We start from the raw sequence: 16,520 nt of genomic DNA on the forward strand, positions 1-16,520 counted from the left end.
TGAGACTGTCATCAAATTGTAGGTTTTAACCCTGTATTTCTTAACCCAATAAAAGCAAAAAGCTGGGGAAAGGAAGACATTTAAGGATCCTACTTTTCTCATCATATATACATCCTGAGCCAAGATTGTGTTAGCAGCAAAGACTGGGCAACAACAGAAGCTTCTTATAATGTGTGATTGTTTTAACCTATCCCATTTAGACAAGAGCATAATGAGCACAGGTATTTCACTGTTAAGCATCATCATGTGGTCATCCTCTGTTCTCAGTAACATAGAACAAATTGAAACTAAAACCCTATTGACTTCACTGCTGAGAACAATTTCTACAGTTCTGAGCCTCATCCAGCATCAAACTGCTCTAACTTATGTCACACAGAGTTGCATCTAACAAATGAAAAAAGTTCTACCATGTGGCTCCATAAAACAGTTTTGGTTCCCTCCTTTCTCCAACGTGGGTCCAAGCAAAGGCTTTTGCCTCAGGGATTGTAGAGAAGACTCTAATACCAGCTCTATCCTGACACTAAAACAGGCTTGTGTCCCATGCTGGTGAAATCACAACCCGCGTACTTTTGGTTGTGTTTAGATTAAGCAGATGGTATCCTTAAGAGCTACTTAGTTCTGGTACATTTAAAATTGACACATACAAAATAATACGTGAAGAGAGACATTTGAGCAGGTTTTGAGTAAAAATGGCTCTCTGATGTCGGTTCCCTAAAACCATCTACCCTCCCCCCACACATATGACATGTATCATTTACCTGTCTCGCTTCCAATTAGAGGCTGGTTGGCAAAATGCATGACTAAGTCCTTCAAGCTGGAAAATTCATTAAAGCCAAACTTGAATGAAGTCCCTGTGTGTTCCACATGGAAATGTTTCACAGAATCTCTTGCTCTAAAAGGAAAAAGAAAATAGTCCACATATATAATAGTTTGTAAAGTAAGCAATGTCTCTGGAGGAAGATATAAATACTTACTACTTTGCAGTGCCACTATGAGGTAGTTTAAGCATTAAAATTATTTTACAGAAGGAGTAATGAAAGCAGAAAGTTTAAGTGACTTGTCCAAGGTCACGTTGAGAGTCAATGAAAGAGTCAAGATTAGAACTTAAAAGTCCTTTCTCCTAGCCTCCCGCTATACCCACCAGGATGCCTGCCTAGTTAGCAGCAATACTGCTAATTCTTAAGATATAATCTCTCTGCTCAGTGTACACCTTTTATTTATTATTAGATAACATTTTCAAACAATCAGCTGCCTCATTTAGGCACTTTTAAAAGTGGCCTGATGTTTTTTCCAGAAATCTCCCTAATCTGACTGTAAAGTCACTTTGCATTACAGGTGCTCAGTGCCTTTTCAAAATCAGGCTTCCTTTATGTAAGTGCCTAAAGTTTAATTTTGGGCAGCCGGTTTTGAGAATTTTTTGCCTATTTTCTTTCCACCACCAAAGGCCCCCATCAGGATCAAGGTTCCATCGTGCTACACCCCATACAAATGCACAGAGGAAGCCAGTCTTATTTTATCAGTACAAATGACACTCAGGAAAAGTTGTTGACATAAATCCTGACTTCCTTTTGTATGTTATTCATCCATAAAACAGTAAAACAGTTCATATAAAAGACATCCGAGCAGGTATTTCTTCTCTGTTAAAGTGGGTCCTATTAACAGTAACACCCAAGGTAGTCCAAGGAATCTTTAAAAGAACAGTTTAGGAGTGGAGAAAACAAGAAAGAAATACATTCAAAATAGCGGAGAAAGGGGAGAGGTTATGAAATATTATTTTCTTTTCTCATCAGTTAGTTAGTATTGTATTGTAATATTTCAATCCTGAAATATTTAATGGGTCTTATTAATTTTTTTATTATGTAAAATAGCCATATTCTAAGCTCAGCTGGCCACTCCAGCATGTGCATTCATAGGCTTTAGAGCACCTCTCTTGTGACTAAAAACACCTTCTGCCTTTTGTCTCCCAGCACATAATGCATACAAGGCATGTGCCAATAGCATACTAGGAGGTATGCTGTCATGGCTTCTTGCTACATTGAGATTATGTTCTCATCTCTTCATCTAATTTCACAGGAAATAAAGTGTGTCAATAAGAGTAGGCTCTATTCATTTCTTAGTTCCTCTTTAAAGTGAGTGAATTTAACCACTCAGTAGCTTCAGACTGAAAATGTCAATCTAAATATCAAAGGATATCTGAGCACAGTTTCATACTGAAGCAAGACACTAATTATGACAGATAAAGTGTGAGAGCAGCACGTGTGGGTGAAATAAAGGACAGATCAAAGGTATTCAGGAGAATATGTAGTGATATACTGAGATACAAGAGAGCTGGTTGAAAAATGTTGTGTGTGTGTTCCCTGAGAAATATCTGAACAAAATTAAAACTGTTCATTTTGAAATGAACATTTGTTTTGATTAGCTTCATCAAAAAAATTCAGGGAATGATTTAGACGGAAACAGTCTTTTTTCCAATTTGTTTGAAAACCCTCATGGGTTCTTTCAATTAACCACATCTTTGTTTCAGAACAAAAATATTTTCCCTACCTTTTCTTTCCCCACCTCTTTTATTTCTGTGGGGAAAAGAGGAGAAGGGGGAGTATAGGAGAGAGTATAAGAATAAAAAATGCAAAGTAATTAAAAAATAGAATTAATCAAAGACTTACTCTGATTTCACTTTCTAACTAACAGGTGATACATTCACTCAGAGGGAATTTGCTAGATATTTGTTTTGTGCATTTCTTCTTCTCCTTCACAATGCAATAGCTTCCTCACAACAGTTGGATAGCTAGGAAAGCATGTATTTTGGCTGATATGCACCGTGTCCCTTCATAACATGTTATTATTACATGCATCTCTAACGAAACAATCACAGGGCATCCTAAAGATTTGGGCAGTACTGAGTTGTCAATGAAATTTAATATTCTCTATTCCACTCATCAGTCCTGTGCTGGAGTAACTTCATTGACGTCAACAGAAATAAAACAGCATAAAAGTGATGTAATAGCGTAAAGAATCAGGGCCCAGTATCCCAACCTGTGATTTTTATTTTAGCCAATAAAATAGGAAAACCAATGATAATTTATCAGTATTTTCAACATAATTTTCAAGCCTGAACCTCTGTTTAGTTTTTAAGCTTATAATATCTGAGTCTTGAAGGTATTATCAATTTAGACTTATGGAGCAATTTTATTCGTATCAGTTGTTTACAAATGTGTAATTTATTTAGTTATTGCAAGTAGCAACTCTTTTCAATAATTTTATTAGTTGACTACACGTTATTTTCAGATTGTCTTGCAAAACTGACCTGGGTTTTGTTTGAGAAATTGCCAGTGGCAGAAGCTCACTTCAAATAGTGCTTAATGTTTTCTGCTAATGTAAAAATATTCACACCACTGAGAAATTTAAGAAAATTAAGAAATGTTTTAAGAAATGTTTCTCGGTGTTTTCCTTTTCATATTTTTTTTACCTTACACACCTGTGATCAATACTTACTGTTTTTATTGGAGTACTTCCTAAAGGCCACAATTGGTATCCCATTGTTTTAAGCTCTGTACAAATAAGGGACTTTTTAAAGGCATTCCCTGCCACACAATGCTCCTGGTCTGGGAGCATGTGGATACTGAACATATCTGTGCTGGTATCGCTACACTGATGAAAATCACTGGTGTTAATGATCAGCACCTGTATGAAACATTGGTTTCAAAGTACAATATATCACAATGACACCAAACAATGCATAAATGGCTAGTTTATTAATTTAAAGGGTATGTTAAATGTTTTTTTCTGCAAATTATTCATAGCAGATCATGCAATGTCTTCACAGAATCATAGAATACTAGGACTGGAAGGGGAGTCCAGTCCCCTGCCCTCACGGCAGTACCAAGTACTGTCTAGACCATCCCTGTTAGAAATTTATCTAACCTACTCTTAAATATCTCCACAGATGGAGATTCCACAACCTCCCTGGGCAATTTATTCCAGTGTTTGACTTACCTTGATAGTTAAGAACTTTTTTCTAACATCCAACCTAAACCTCCCTTGCTGCAGTTTAAGCCCATTGCTTCTTGTTCTATCCTCAGAAGCCAAGGAGAACAAGTTTTCTCCCTCCTCCTTTTAGATACCTGAAAAAGTTTACAAACCTAACTATTGAGTCTTGAACACATGCCCTTTAAATCCTGTTGTATCCTGGTGATTGGGAATTAAAGCTCCTTAAATCAAGACTCAATAGTATGAGTTACATCCTCTCCTAGTGTAAATCATAACTCCTTTGATGTCATTGACGCTATGTTGATTTACATCTGCAGAGGATCTGACTTTTGGAGCAGTCACGCATTGCTGTACCTCTGGGCACAGTGTAAAACCTGAGATGGGCCTCAGGGGGCACTCTTTGGTTTCTCTAGGCTTGTGGTCAGAAGGTAATTTGGAGAAGTTATCTCCAGGCTCCTGAGACTACCTGCTGTGTTTACTACCATAAAATTCTCATCATGGAGTCTTTAGTCTACCTCCCTTTATTATTATAGCTGCCAAGATAATTGGTTTTACAATTATAGAGGGTTATGAGTGATTGTACAATGTTTAATTTTAAAGCCGTTCATGAAATGAAGCATTTCTCAGGAACACAAACTGTTCTGGACCTCTGAAGTTGGACATGCATCTTATGTGTTGGGACATCTGTTTCTTCCTGGTATGACTTTCAACAAGGTTTCACTCTGCTTATATTTGGTAGAAATATAGAGTTATGTAAGTTAATTCACTTTTTTCCCATATTCTACCTTACTGAGAGCGAGTACAAATCATTCCTTTCGTTACTCTTCCTTAAGAGATAGCTTCCATCACATCCATTAGTAAGAAGAAGAGCCTCTGCTGCATGGCGAGTGAGATTATCGTGGTACCACCTAGCAAAACATAAAGGTTAAAACTTCACTCAGTTTTGGTTGACATGTAATGACATGTGAAGCAATAATAACTCCATGGTTGGGGCTGCAACCAGCTCTGCATTATAACCCTAAATATTTGCACATGCACACTCTCGCACACATGCACACACGCTTTCTCTCATGCGCCCACGCCCACATACATACACATGTTTGCAGGACAACTCCTTTTGACCTGGAAATTTTGCAAAGATTGCAAGAAATTGTCTAAGACTTTTTCAGTTAAGAAGTTAACACAATTCTGACTTTTTGTGGGGAGGGAAGAGGAAGTCTAGTGTGTTTTATGTTCAGTTATATCTCAAAAGGGGCATAGCTTTAAATATCCCCATGTGTTATGACTGAATAGACACTTGTTTCCTACTACCGAATGGTGCAGGGGGGAGCCAATTGCGGCATATTAGGTGAAAAATCAAAGTTTTATCAACATAGTCCCCTGATACTGTTGCAAATTGGGGCTCCAGACACCATCATGAACAGGAGCACTGTGGAGGACAGACCAAAAGCAGGGCGGGGTCTAAACTCATGAACACCCTGTTTTCTGCATCATGCTTCCTTCAAGTTAAAGTCAGTTTCTGATTGGAAATCCACCCAGAGGTTACTGCTATTCTTACCAGTAGCAACCGTCTCTCTTGGGCTATGAACTTCCACCTTCAGAGCAGTAGATTGTAGTGATTTGTCATACCATAACTGAACCATTCCAGTGCCTCTTGTGCCAACATTGTCCTTTAGCTTAAATAACTCTTCACCTCTCTGATGTTTACCCCTTGATCTATCTATAAAAAGCAATCCTATCCCCTCTCAGCTGTCTCTTAGCTGTGTTAAATAAGCCAAGTTTCCTCCCATAAAAGCAATGGCAATACTCCAGAGGAATCAATAAGCATTCAGAACTGGACAATGAAAACACAGATGGTGAGATGTGCAAGCTGATTGGATTTATTTATGTTAACAAGGGGTTAAGAAAAGGCTAGATACTCATATGCAATGCAAATAGTATATAGAATCTCAAGCCAACCTGCCACCTGTTCAGTTCCCCTGGTGTTCATAACATTGGGAGCCCCATAGGATAAGCTGTTAAGCACTACAATTCTATACAGTTCTTCTCAGTATCTTGTTCACTTAAAAAGCTCAGTAGCAGCTGCTCTGTGCTGGAGCTCCCATTATCACTTTGGTGGGGCTGAACCAGTGGTAGCAACAATGACAATTTTCCACAAAATTTTCTCCTCCTGTGGTCAGGGTCATAGAGGAATAAAGAATGGTTGGAGCAAAACAATATTTAATGCACTAGATTATGTTAATCACAGGTTGACATTAGGTACATTATAACAAACAGCCATCCAGCATAGATATTGAGGAGGAAAGATTCTCAGATGGAAAAGCTAATAATAATGTTCTGGAATAACAGATTTATAGAATCACAGGCCTGGAAGGGACATTAAAAGGTCATCTAATCCAGTCCCTTGAACTCAGGGCAGGACTTGTATTATCTAGAGCAGAGGTGGGCACGATCCAGCCTTTGGGCTGGATTTGGCCCGCCAAGTCTTTTGATCCAACCCGCACCCGCCCGTGCATCATGGAGCCCTGCTGATCAAAGCGGGTGGCTTTCCATGCTGCAGGGAGTGGGAAGGGAGGGAGAAGCTTCATTACACTGCCTCTGCCCCCAGCAAAGTCTCTCAGCTCCCATTGGCTGGTTTCTGGCCAATAGAAGCTGAGAGATTTTTCTGGGGGGAGAGGCAGCCAACTCCCTCCCACACCCTGCACCTCCTCCTGTACTCTTCCCCAGGCCAGAATCCCCTCCTGAACCCATACCTCTCTTGCACCATGTACCCCAATCCGCTACCCCACGTCACAACCCATACCCCCTGCACTATCCTCCCTTCTTCCCCAGTTTACAACTCCCTCTCCCCCCCCCCCGACCCTGCATTCCGTCCTACACCCTCAACCTGGTCAGAATCCTCTACAGCATCCATACCCCCTACCATGCCCTGCACCCCAATCTCCTGCCCCCAGTCACAGCCCCCTTCTTCACCTAAACTCACACTCAGACCACATACCCTTTCCTGTACCCCAGTCCCCTACCCTGAGCTCCTTTCTGCAACCAGCTTCCATCCCAGAACCCACAGAGAAGTGCAGCCCTTGATCACATACCAAAATCTTGGAGTGCCTCCCCACATCAAAAAGTATTGCCATCCATGATCTAGACCATTCCTGACAACATTTTGTCTAACCTGCTCTTAAAAATCTCCAATGATGGAAATTCCACAATCTCCCCAAGCAATCATTCCAGTGCTTAACCACTCTGACGGTTAGGAAGCTTCTCTAATGTCCAACCTGAACCTCCCATGCTGCAATTTAAGCCCATTGCTTCTTGTCCTATCCTCTGAGGTTAAAAATAATAATATTTTTTCCCTCCTCCTTGTAACAACTGTTTAGGTACTTGAAAATGATTATCATTTCCCCCTCAGTCTTCTCATTTCCACACTAAACAAACCTATTTTTTTCAGTCTTCCCTCATAGGTCACATTTTCTAAACCTTTAATAATTTTTATGCTCTTCTCTGGACTTTCTCCAATTTGTCCACATCTTTCCTGAAATGTGGTGCCCAAAACCAGACAAAACTCCAGTTGAGGCCTAAGCAGTGTGAGCTACAAAGAATTATTTCTTGTGTCTTGCTTATGACACTCCTCCAAATACATCCCAGAAAGTTTGCTTTTTTCTTCTTGCATCAGCATTTCTGCTGACTCATATTTAGCTTGGGGTCCACTACTCCCCCCCCCCCCCATCCCTTTCCACAGTACTCCATTCTAGTATTGTGCTCCTCTCATTCTTTTGACTCATGTAATGGCTTCTGAAGATTATTTAAACTGAAAGGGAATCACAAATGACTTTTTATTATCTTTTTTTTTCAGTTTGTTCAATTTGGGCATATGACAGCACTTGGTGTATAGAAACTAAGTGAAAATAGCCTTTCAAACATCAACAGGTGGGCAGAAAAACACAATAAAAAATCAGGGTAAACTGTTTAAGAGGTGCTTTCTCAGAAAATTTATTTTAATTTAAAAAAAACTCACATTGACACTGTCCTCTTAAATATTTATTCTCAGGCCATTGCTTGTTGTAGTTTCTACAAAAATCTGAATTTAATTTACTCTATTTTTTCCTTCAGTCCTGCAAGAGACTTTGAATTGGGTGGAAGAAATTTCTTTATCCTTTTTAAGCTCTACCTACTATCTTCTAAATCTGTATTTCCTGAAATGTTTTTTTCTCTGGTACACTTCCTCTTTTGGGCAAATGTCTCATGCCGCACACACTACGGTAGCCATAAAACCAACGTGTTTGTTAAGAAAAAGATTTTACATTAATACATCATATCAGCAACACAATTCCACCTTATCGCTGAACAAACTGCAGACAAATAGATCTGTCTTGATTAAAATCTTCAGTGGAGGAAATGTAACTTTTTGCAATAGCGGGGAAGGGAATGACGATATTGTGCCCCCTAAAAATATTAAGAAATCCTTCTATGGAGAGGACTGAGTACTGAAATGTTCTTAGCACTACCTTTGAGACATAGATTATCTGGCTTAATTTCTAGAGGAAGGTAACATAAGAATAGAGCAAATGAGAATGGAGAGGGACATTGAATAAACAGGATGATCTCACAGAAATTATCCTGATACAACTTAAGGGTAGACTGGATACCAAATCCTGCTAAAGACCCTGAACCGAAATGTGAAAAAGGCTCCTATATAAGAAATCCAAGAATGAGTGGGAGAGGAGCAAATACAGTATCTGGCAGTCACATGGTAGGCTGAGCACTGAAGGAGGGACCTGGTCCAGACCACTTGTGCATCATTAACAGTTTCACAGGGCATCTGACAGAGGGCAGCTGGTCTCTATAAACATAGAGAAACAGAGATAGGAAGCTGTGACAGAGACTGTAGAAGACTTGACACGCTAGGGAAGGCTGGGATTCGAGAAGAGCTGCCAGAAGCAGATTCCAAAGGAGAAGGGAGCTTCCAGCTAGGAAGGCCTGGGACCAGCCTGCTAAAAGCAGGGAATTGAGTTTAACTTTGTAGACATTTAATTTTGTTCTGAATGTTGATGTTAATAAACCCAGTCCCTAAGGAGGGGCACTGAACAGAGAGGTCTGTGGAGTTTATTGAGGATCCCTGGAGGGAGAAAAGGAGATAGGGTGCTGCAGAGCCAGCCCAGCCACAAGGAGGCCCTCAGGAGGCAGCCAGTCCCTATTCCCTTGCAATTGAAACCGTATTCCTGCTAATAAATGCATTACTATTGGTACTGTGGGTATCTTAAGAGACTGTTATGATTCAGAGGACATGCTAGGCATGAACTCAGCATTTTGTTTTCAAACCTAAGGAAATCTGAGGTTTTTAGCATAGTTCTTGTTGATGGTTTCTGGTTTTTCTTTTTTTGATCTATACATGTAAGAAAAGCTATTGGGACAAATTCTGATCTCAACTATACTGTATACAATTTGAATTTAGAGCAATGTAAGTGAAAGCAGAAGTTGGACCACAGCATTTCCTGGCATTCATGATAAAGCAGTCACTAATCTGACACATGGTAAAGTGTGTCTCCTTTTGCTTCTCCTTCATCATTGTAACTCAGTACTTAAATGGACACTTCCTACAAAGTTTGAATTAGAATTTAAGATTTATTGCTGCCTGAAGTCTATTTAAGAAGCAAAGACCAGTTAGTCAGTCTGTCTCTTTATTAAAAAAAAGACTTCACAATTTGAAACTCTTATGAAGACAAAACCTAATGAAACCTAATGCAGATAGAAACTTAACACTACCAAGATTGTTTGGGTTTAGGACCTACTCAGAGAACCACCTCCACAGTACGCCATAAAATATAATGTACATTTAAAGATCAAAGCATCATCCTTTAGAACACCTGTTAGTCAAAATGGACTTTGCAACCAAGCCCCAGAATAACTAACTGTCAAAGGTCAGATCTGTGTTGTTCGGATACTATGGTGATGAGACCAGAGTAAACATCTAGCCAGTCCTAGAGCTGGAAGAAAGGGCAAAATTTTTTTGTGAAAATTCATATAAATTGTTTCCTCGCTTCATTCTATAATAAAGAAATACAGGTTTCCCCGCAACCTAAAATTTCCAGTAAACTATTGTTCATTTAAAAGAAATGAGACATTTCAAAGGGGTTTCTTTTTAAGACTTAAAAATAGAAGTATTTTGAATAAAAAGCCATTTTCACTTTCAAATGCAGCTTCTTTTCAAGCACAAAAAGTGAAATAGTTTTGATGAAATGGGACTTTTTAAAAAATTAAAAATTAAATGGGAAAACTTAACATTCAAAATATGGGTCTTCTAGGTTGGATTCAAAATGTTCTGACAGCCTTGACTGTATCTGTTTTGGTTCTTAGGTTGCGGTGCTACTTTGTGTAGTGTTTGCATGCCAAGCAAGCCCACACACAAACAAAATTCCCTGCAATCCTGCTATGGTTTTCCTGGTCAGCTCATAAAGAAAGCATAAACAGATGTGGTGGTATCAGTTATCTGCTGCTACCAAAGAAACTGTATCAGACTTAGTAGAATTACTTTTTTCTTTGACACAATGAAAGGTCTCAGTAATCTGGAAATTTAGTCAATACTAAAAATTGATCCTTGAGATGGTCACTCAAAATCTGATTTGGTTTTTGTTTTGTTTTGTATTTTTGGCCTACTGCATATACTTAGAGACAATCTTTTTATTTATTTTGGTTAAGTCTTGCAGATAAATATTTTCATGCAAATATCACTAGGAAAGTCTGTAAACAGACAGACATTTATGCATATAAATAGATGATTTGTTCTCACAGTCATAGTAACTGTGTACAGTAATGTTAAGTAAAAAATAAAATGTGTGTCAAAGGAAAAACGGAGCCCTTTTTCTGCAAGTCAGCAATGGGGGTGTTCAAAAGGTCAGAGTTCAATTCAGTACAAATCCGCTATGAAATGTACTTGACAAAAAAGTTTTTAATTACACTTGGCATTGCTGCAAGTGCGGGTGATCTGTCTGCAAAGGGAGTTCATGTGTGACACAAGCCCTGGGGCAGTCCTGCTGTAAAAGGGTTGCAGATCAGTTTCAGGCTTGCACTAACCTCGGTTTAACAATCAATAGATCTATTTATATGTTAACTGAGACATATTAAATCTTTTTTTAAACTCCACATTTTTATATTGTTCTCAGTTTAGTTATACTGCAGTACTACCTAGGAACCTCATGTGTCCCATTGTGCTAGGCACTATGTAAACAGTCAATGATTTGTTGTTACAGCACTAAAAAAAGATATTTTGTCTCTCACAGCTAACTTCTCTATCTCTGCACAGTTCTAACCACACACACACACACACACATGAGAGAGCGAGAGCATGCATGCGCGCATTAAAGCATCCTGGATTAATTAACCTGGAATGCCACTAAGAACCATTATTTAGCGGCACTACAAATAATTGTTATCTTGATTTGTGCATCTGCAGGGAAACCCTATTTGGAAGTAAACTGTAAGCTAACCTTAAATTTGACTAAAGAAAAGGGATGTAAAATAATAATGGTTATATATAAACTGGTTTCAAAAAAGAATTAGCTAAGTCTGTGGAAGATATGTCTATCAATGAATGATAGACAAGCTGTGCAGGAACAGAACCCAATGCTTCAGGTGTCCCTCAACCTCTGACTGCTAGAAGATGGGATTGGATGACAGGGGATGGGTCATTCTATAATTGCCCTATTCTGTTCACTCCCTCTGATGCAGCTGGCACTAACCATGGTCAGAAGACAGAATACTTGCTTAGCCAAACCATTAGTGACCCAGCATGGCTATTTTTATGTTCCTATGTGAATAAACAATCCATTCTACCTACATCTGCATACTACAGTGCACTTGTTAATCATCTCTTGACAATAAATAAGGTTTTTGTATGTCAATATAGTACATCCAGCTAGAAGACATGGATCAAAAGAACTTTACACTGAGGGGTTAACTTTAACAGAGGCCTTGTCTTCGCTCCGCAGAAGATTGAAGCTGCCACAATCCATCTTCTGGAGTTTAATTTAGTGAGTCTAATTAAAACTCACTAAATCGAACTCAGAGGACACTTCCACTGGTGTCCAGTACTCCTGCTCTTGCGAGGAGCAAGGGAAGCTGACGGGAGCATTTGCACCCATAAGTCTCCCACTGTGGGGATGCCACCAAGCTCAGCTTAAGGTAAGCCGACTCCAGCTACCTATTCTATGGAATTGAGCATCAAAATCTGAGCTGCTGGGTCTAGTGTAGACCTGGCCTTAATATCTCTTTTCATTCTATGTCAGTGTTTCTGAAAGTGTCCCGCGAAATCACTTTGGGTATGTCTACACTACCACCCTAGTTCGAACTAGGGTGGTTAATGTAGGCAACCAGAGTTGCAAATGAAGCCCAGGATTTGAATTTCCCGGGCTTCATTTGCATATTGCCGGGTACCGCCATTTTTAAATGTCCGCTAGTTCGGACTCCGTGCCTGCGGCTACATGCGGCACAAACTAGGTAGTTCAGATTAGGCTTCCTATTCTGAACTACTGTTACTCCTTGTGGAACGAGGTGTACCGGTAGTTCGGAATAGGAAGCCTAATCCGAACTACCTAGTTCGTGCCACGTGTAACCACGGGCATGGAGTCTGAACTAGCGGACATTTAAAAATGGCGGCACCCGGCAATATGCAAATGAAACCCGGGAAATTCAAACCCCGGGCTTCATTTGCAACTCCGGTTGCCTACATTAACCATCCTAGTTCGAACTAGGGTGGCTAGTGTAGACAAACCCTTTGAAAAACACATTAACTGGCCACCCCGGTTTGTTTTACTGGTGTCACGGCCATAGAGCCTCATGGCTCTCATTGGCTCCGTTTCGTCCTTTGGAGCCAAGGGGAGCTGCAGGAAGTGGTGGCCCAGCCCACGCCGCTTCCCGTGGCTCTCCAGGACTGCAAAGGATGAAACGGTGCCAATGGGAGCCACGAGACTTTGGGCCGCAGCACCAGTAAATAAACAACCCAAAGTGGCCAGTTAATGTGTTTCTCAAAGTGATTTTGTGGAACACTTTCAGAAACTCTGTTCTATGTGATGCCTGAAGCAGAGAACTGTTTGGATTACAGAATCTCATCTGGCTCAGTGGCTTCTTAAATACATGAGGGATTGGGCCAAGCTGAGGGGAGAAAGTGTGCACATGGAGAAGGCAATTTATGGTCTTCACTGGTAACTTAAAACTAATATTATTAATGTTAGGAGGGGGGAACTAATTTTGCTACTAGTATCTATATTTATATCTATATCATGAAAGTGTGTCTGTCTGTGTCTCTGTCTGTGAATCTGTTTGTTCAAGAACTCCTAAGCAGTGGGACCTAGGGCCACCAAATTTGGTATGCAGCATCCTCCTCTCCTAACTTAAAGCAAGGTCAGGGTTTGTTTGCACCAGGACAACTGAAAGCCCTGGGAAAAGGACAGTTTTCCATAACATGTAAATTGAGGGGCTGCTGTTCAGAGGATCGCAATATGAGAGCAGGGACTGGGGACAACAAGGCTCTGCCCTGAAGGACCCAGGCAATGCCAGGTAAGTCTGTAAGTATTGCAAAGTATCTGTCTCTCTTTGAATTCATCGCTAAGATCAGCCACATGTGATTCCACTTCTTTGCTTTTGTTGAATACATTGAAAGCCATCTTATGTAATACTGGTTTGAATTTGCACCGTGGTACATTTTGTCTTGCATTCCGTACACCTCTGAGAGTCATCAAAAGGATTTTGGTAAAGTACCTCCAAAAACTCCCCTACTTTACTTAGAATAAATAGCTTGCTTCTATGAGTAATGTACCAGAAACAGAGCTCTACACACTGCAGACATTGCACCAAAGGTCAGCCAGGGACAGGCAACCTGCTGTGGCTTCTTGGATGGGCTTTGTGTTTAGAGAAGGACTAAGAGACATTCTAGTGCTATAGCTACCTCTAATGCCATTCATTTATGTGACACCATTATATTTACAATGGGCTCCTCTTTGCCAGTGCTAAACACTCTGTATAATCTGAGGAGAAAGGAAGGCTGTTTGCAGAGAGGAGGAATGAGGGACCCTGCAATCTTATTTATTTGTATCATCAGTTCCACAAAAATAATTTCTTGGAAACCTTACCGAATGATGCTCTTGGACAAACAGAGTCCCAGTAATGTTAATACTTTGCTCCAGAAAGTTATTTTAGACTTAATTGGTACATGAACACACAAACACACATGTTTTCATGAGGCTGCTGTATCCAAGCAGGACATTATACCCAAGGGAACACAAGTAACAGTCCCATCATCATCCTCCATCTAGGGAAAGTTGTTTTAAGTTACAACCTTATCTCCATAGGACTCCTCTCCAGTCTGGGAAATGGGCTGAATAAGTGTCTCTCCTCAACACTTTCACCCTAACTCTTCGGCATGGGAAGTACATTACTGGATGTTACCATTTCTCCAGTTCTCATCTCTCCTCAGCCAGGCAGTTAACTTTCAATTTCTCGATTCCTGCTTTATTTTATTCTGGGGTTTCCACTATTTGTCACTCAGCTTCTGTAATACAGAACTTCATTCCTTCACCTCTGCAAGAATGACACACTTGTTTGTTGCTTCAACTGCTTGTTACTCTGCTCTTTTTCCCATGATCATAACCATGGTAGAGTATCTGAGTTTCTAATAGCACTTTAATGAATTTACTATTAGAGATGCATCCTTTGATAAGGTATTCCCCTGCTCATTCAAGGAAGAACATTTCCTTTTGATTCTGGTCATAGAGGTTGCTGGTCTGACTCTGGCAATTTTTTGGAGTATGTATGTACCACTAATCGCTAATGACCATAGACTTTTCTTGCTTCAGAGGAGAATAATTTTCAGCAGTTAAGGTCCCCTTCTGCTAGACTACAGTTTTATTGACAGCTTAAATTAGTGATAGGATAGGCTTTACTGGAGCTGCTGCTTACAGACAAGATAACAAGAGATAGCTCCCCTGAAAGGCAAGAACAGAGCTTAGCCTTTCTCTAAAACCTTATCTACACTTGGTTTTTAGCCACCAGTACAAACTCCTGTAGTAGAACAAGGTAAGCTGTGCAACAGCACAAATTGTGTTTATGCCAGGAGTTTTCATTGTGGGTAGACAATAGCCTCTTATTTTATAATATATCCTCAGCACTGTGACAGGTGCTCTGTAAATAGCGATCAAAAGTTTTGATGGAAACACACTTCTGTTTTTTTAACTAACATGAAGTTTCTATAGAAAATGTCTCTATCAAAATCCCAATAAGTTATTAAAAGACCAACTCCCCCTTCTCCCCCCCCCCCCAAAAAAAAACCCCTTAGGCAGTTCTTGTAAATTATGAGATCCACTGCACACATCAGACTCCATACAGAACATCACAAATGATCTCCTGATAAATGTTTAATCATTTATACTGAGCTATATGGCACTGTACAGACAAATATGAGAAGAAGCTTTTCTTCCCCTTATTTTTTTTAAACTCTCAAGAATTACACTTGTAGCAACAAGTGTTACTTGAAAATCCGGTCACATTTTTGCAAGAACAGGCTTGTCTATACCCCCTCACATTTTTGTGTCTTCAGAAGAATAACTACATCAGTGATAAGACTTAATGGAGAGAAACTAGTTATAAACCAGAGTATCCACATAGCTAAACATAATAAGAATTTAGGGAGACTTCAGTTTCTTCTTAGCAATACCAATCATTGTTTATCTGGGTCCCTTTCCCATTTCATTTTATGAAGCAGCAAGTGAATGTAATATTGTGTCTATAAATGGGCCATTGGCAGGAGAGAGTGAAGCTGAGACCTCTACATATTAATGCATAAGCCTCTTCCCTAAACTAAAAGAGCTTCCTTTGTTAACTGAGACTTATGAATCCCTACATGTGGCCCACCCACCATGTGACGGGGACAGAGCAATGCACTGAGAGGATGTGAATTGCTCATCAGGAATATTTTTTTTCATCGGGAATTTTCACCACTTTATTTAATAAAAGAGAACCTAAATTAAAACCAACATTGTGTGGAGGTATCTTCCTCCTATCCTCTACCTGTCCCAAGCCTGACCGAAGAGTCTATGCTGGCCCCGAGATTGTATCAGACTGTAGAGTCTTTCCATCCCTAGTGTAAAGAATCTGGCAGCACAGTGTGGTAAAATCTCATGCTGTGAGCAACAGAAAGATAAGGGAGCTATTGTTTGGTAAAGATCCACAGAGCCATACTTAGGGGGCAACTTGATCTGGGGGTCTCACTGCCCTGCTCATCCACACCCTGCCTCCCAGCGCCACGTCCTCCAGTTAGTGTTATTGGAAATCGGTGAGGTTGGACATAATTCAAAAGCCCTTTCTCCCACAATGGTACCAAATATGACAAACCTAGAACAATTATGTAGATCTATTTGAGAAGATGTTTTAAAAATCAGCCTTCTAAAATTGTACTTTAACACAGAGATGCACTGCTTACACAAAGAAGACCTTGACCTTTGGTAATCCTAGAGAAGCTCGTCTTCGCATGCGGGACTGAAAAC

The 16,520-nt window shown here is 40.0% G+C and overlaps 1 protein-coding gene across 4 annotated transcripts in view; it reads right to left on the reverse strand.

Moving 5' to 3' along the window:
* The window catches only part of DAPP1 (dual adaptor of phosphotyrosine and 3-phosphoinositides 1), a 54,751-nt gene that overhangs the window by 24,377 nt on the left and 13,854 nt on the right, over positions 1-16,520 (reverse strand). For 2 of the 4 annotated variants that reach the window (XM_089778060.1, XM_006133781.5), the window contains exons 2-3: positions 4,773-4,895; positions 759-892 (exon numbers count right to left, since the gene is read on the reverse strand). In XM_089778060.1, coding sequence (XP_089634186.1) covers positions 759-892; positions 4,773-4,895 — 257 coding nt within the window. Of the gene's footprint in view, positions 1-758; positions 893-4,772; positions 4,899-13,595; positions 15,215-16,520 lie in introns of those variants that run through there. The other 2 variants (XM_089778062.1, XM_089778061.1) reach the window with 2 other exon arrangements.

This window comes from Pelodiscus sinensis, chromosome 4, assembly GCF_052426305.1.
Source record: "Pelodiscus sinensis isolate ZL-2025 chromosome 4, ASM5242630v1, whole genome shotgun sequence".
NCBI lineage: Eukaryota > Metazoa > Chordata > Testudines > Trionychidae > Pelodiscus > Pelodiscus sinensis.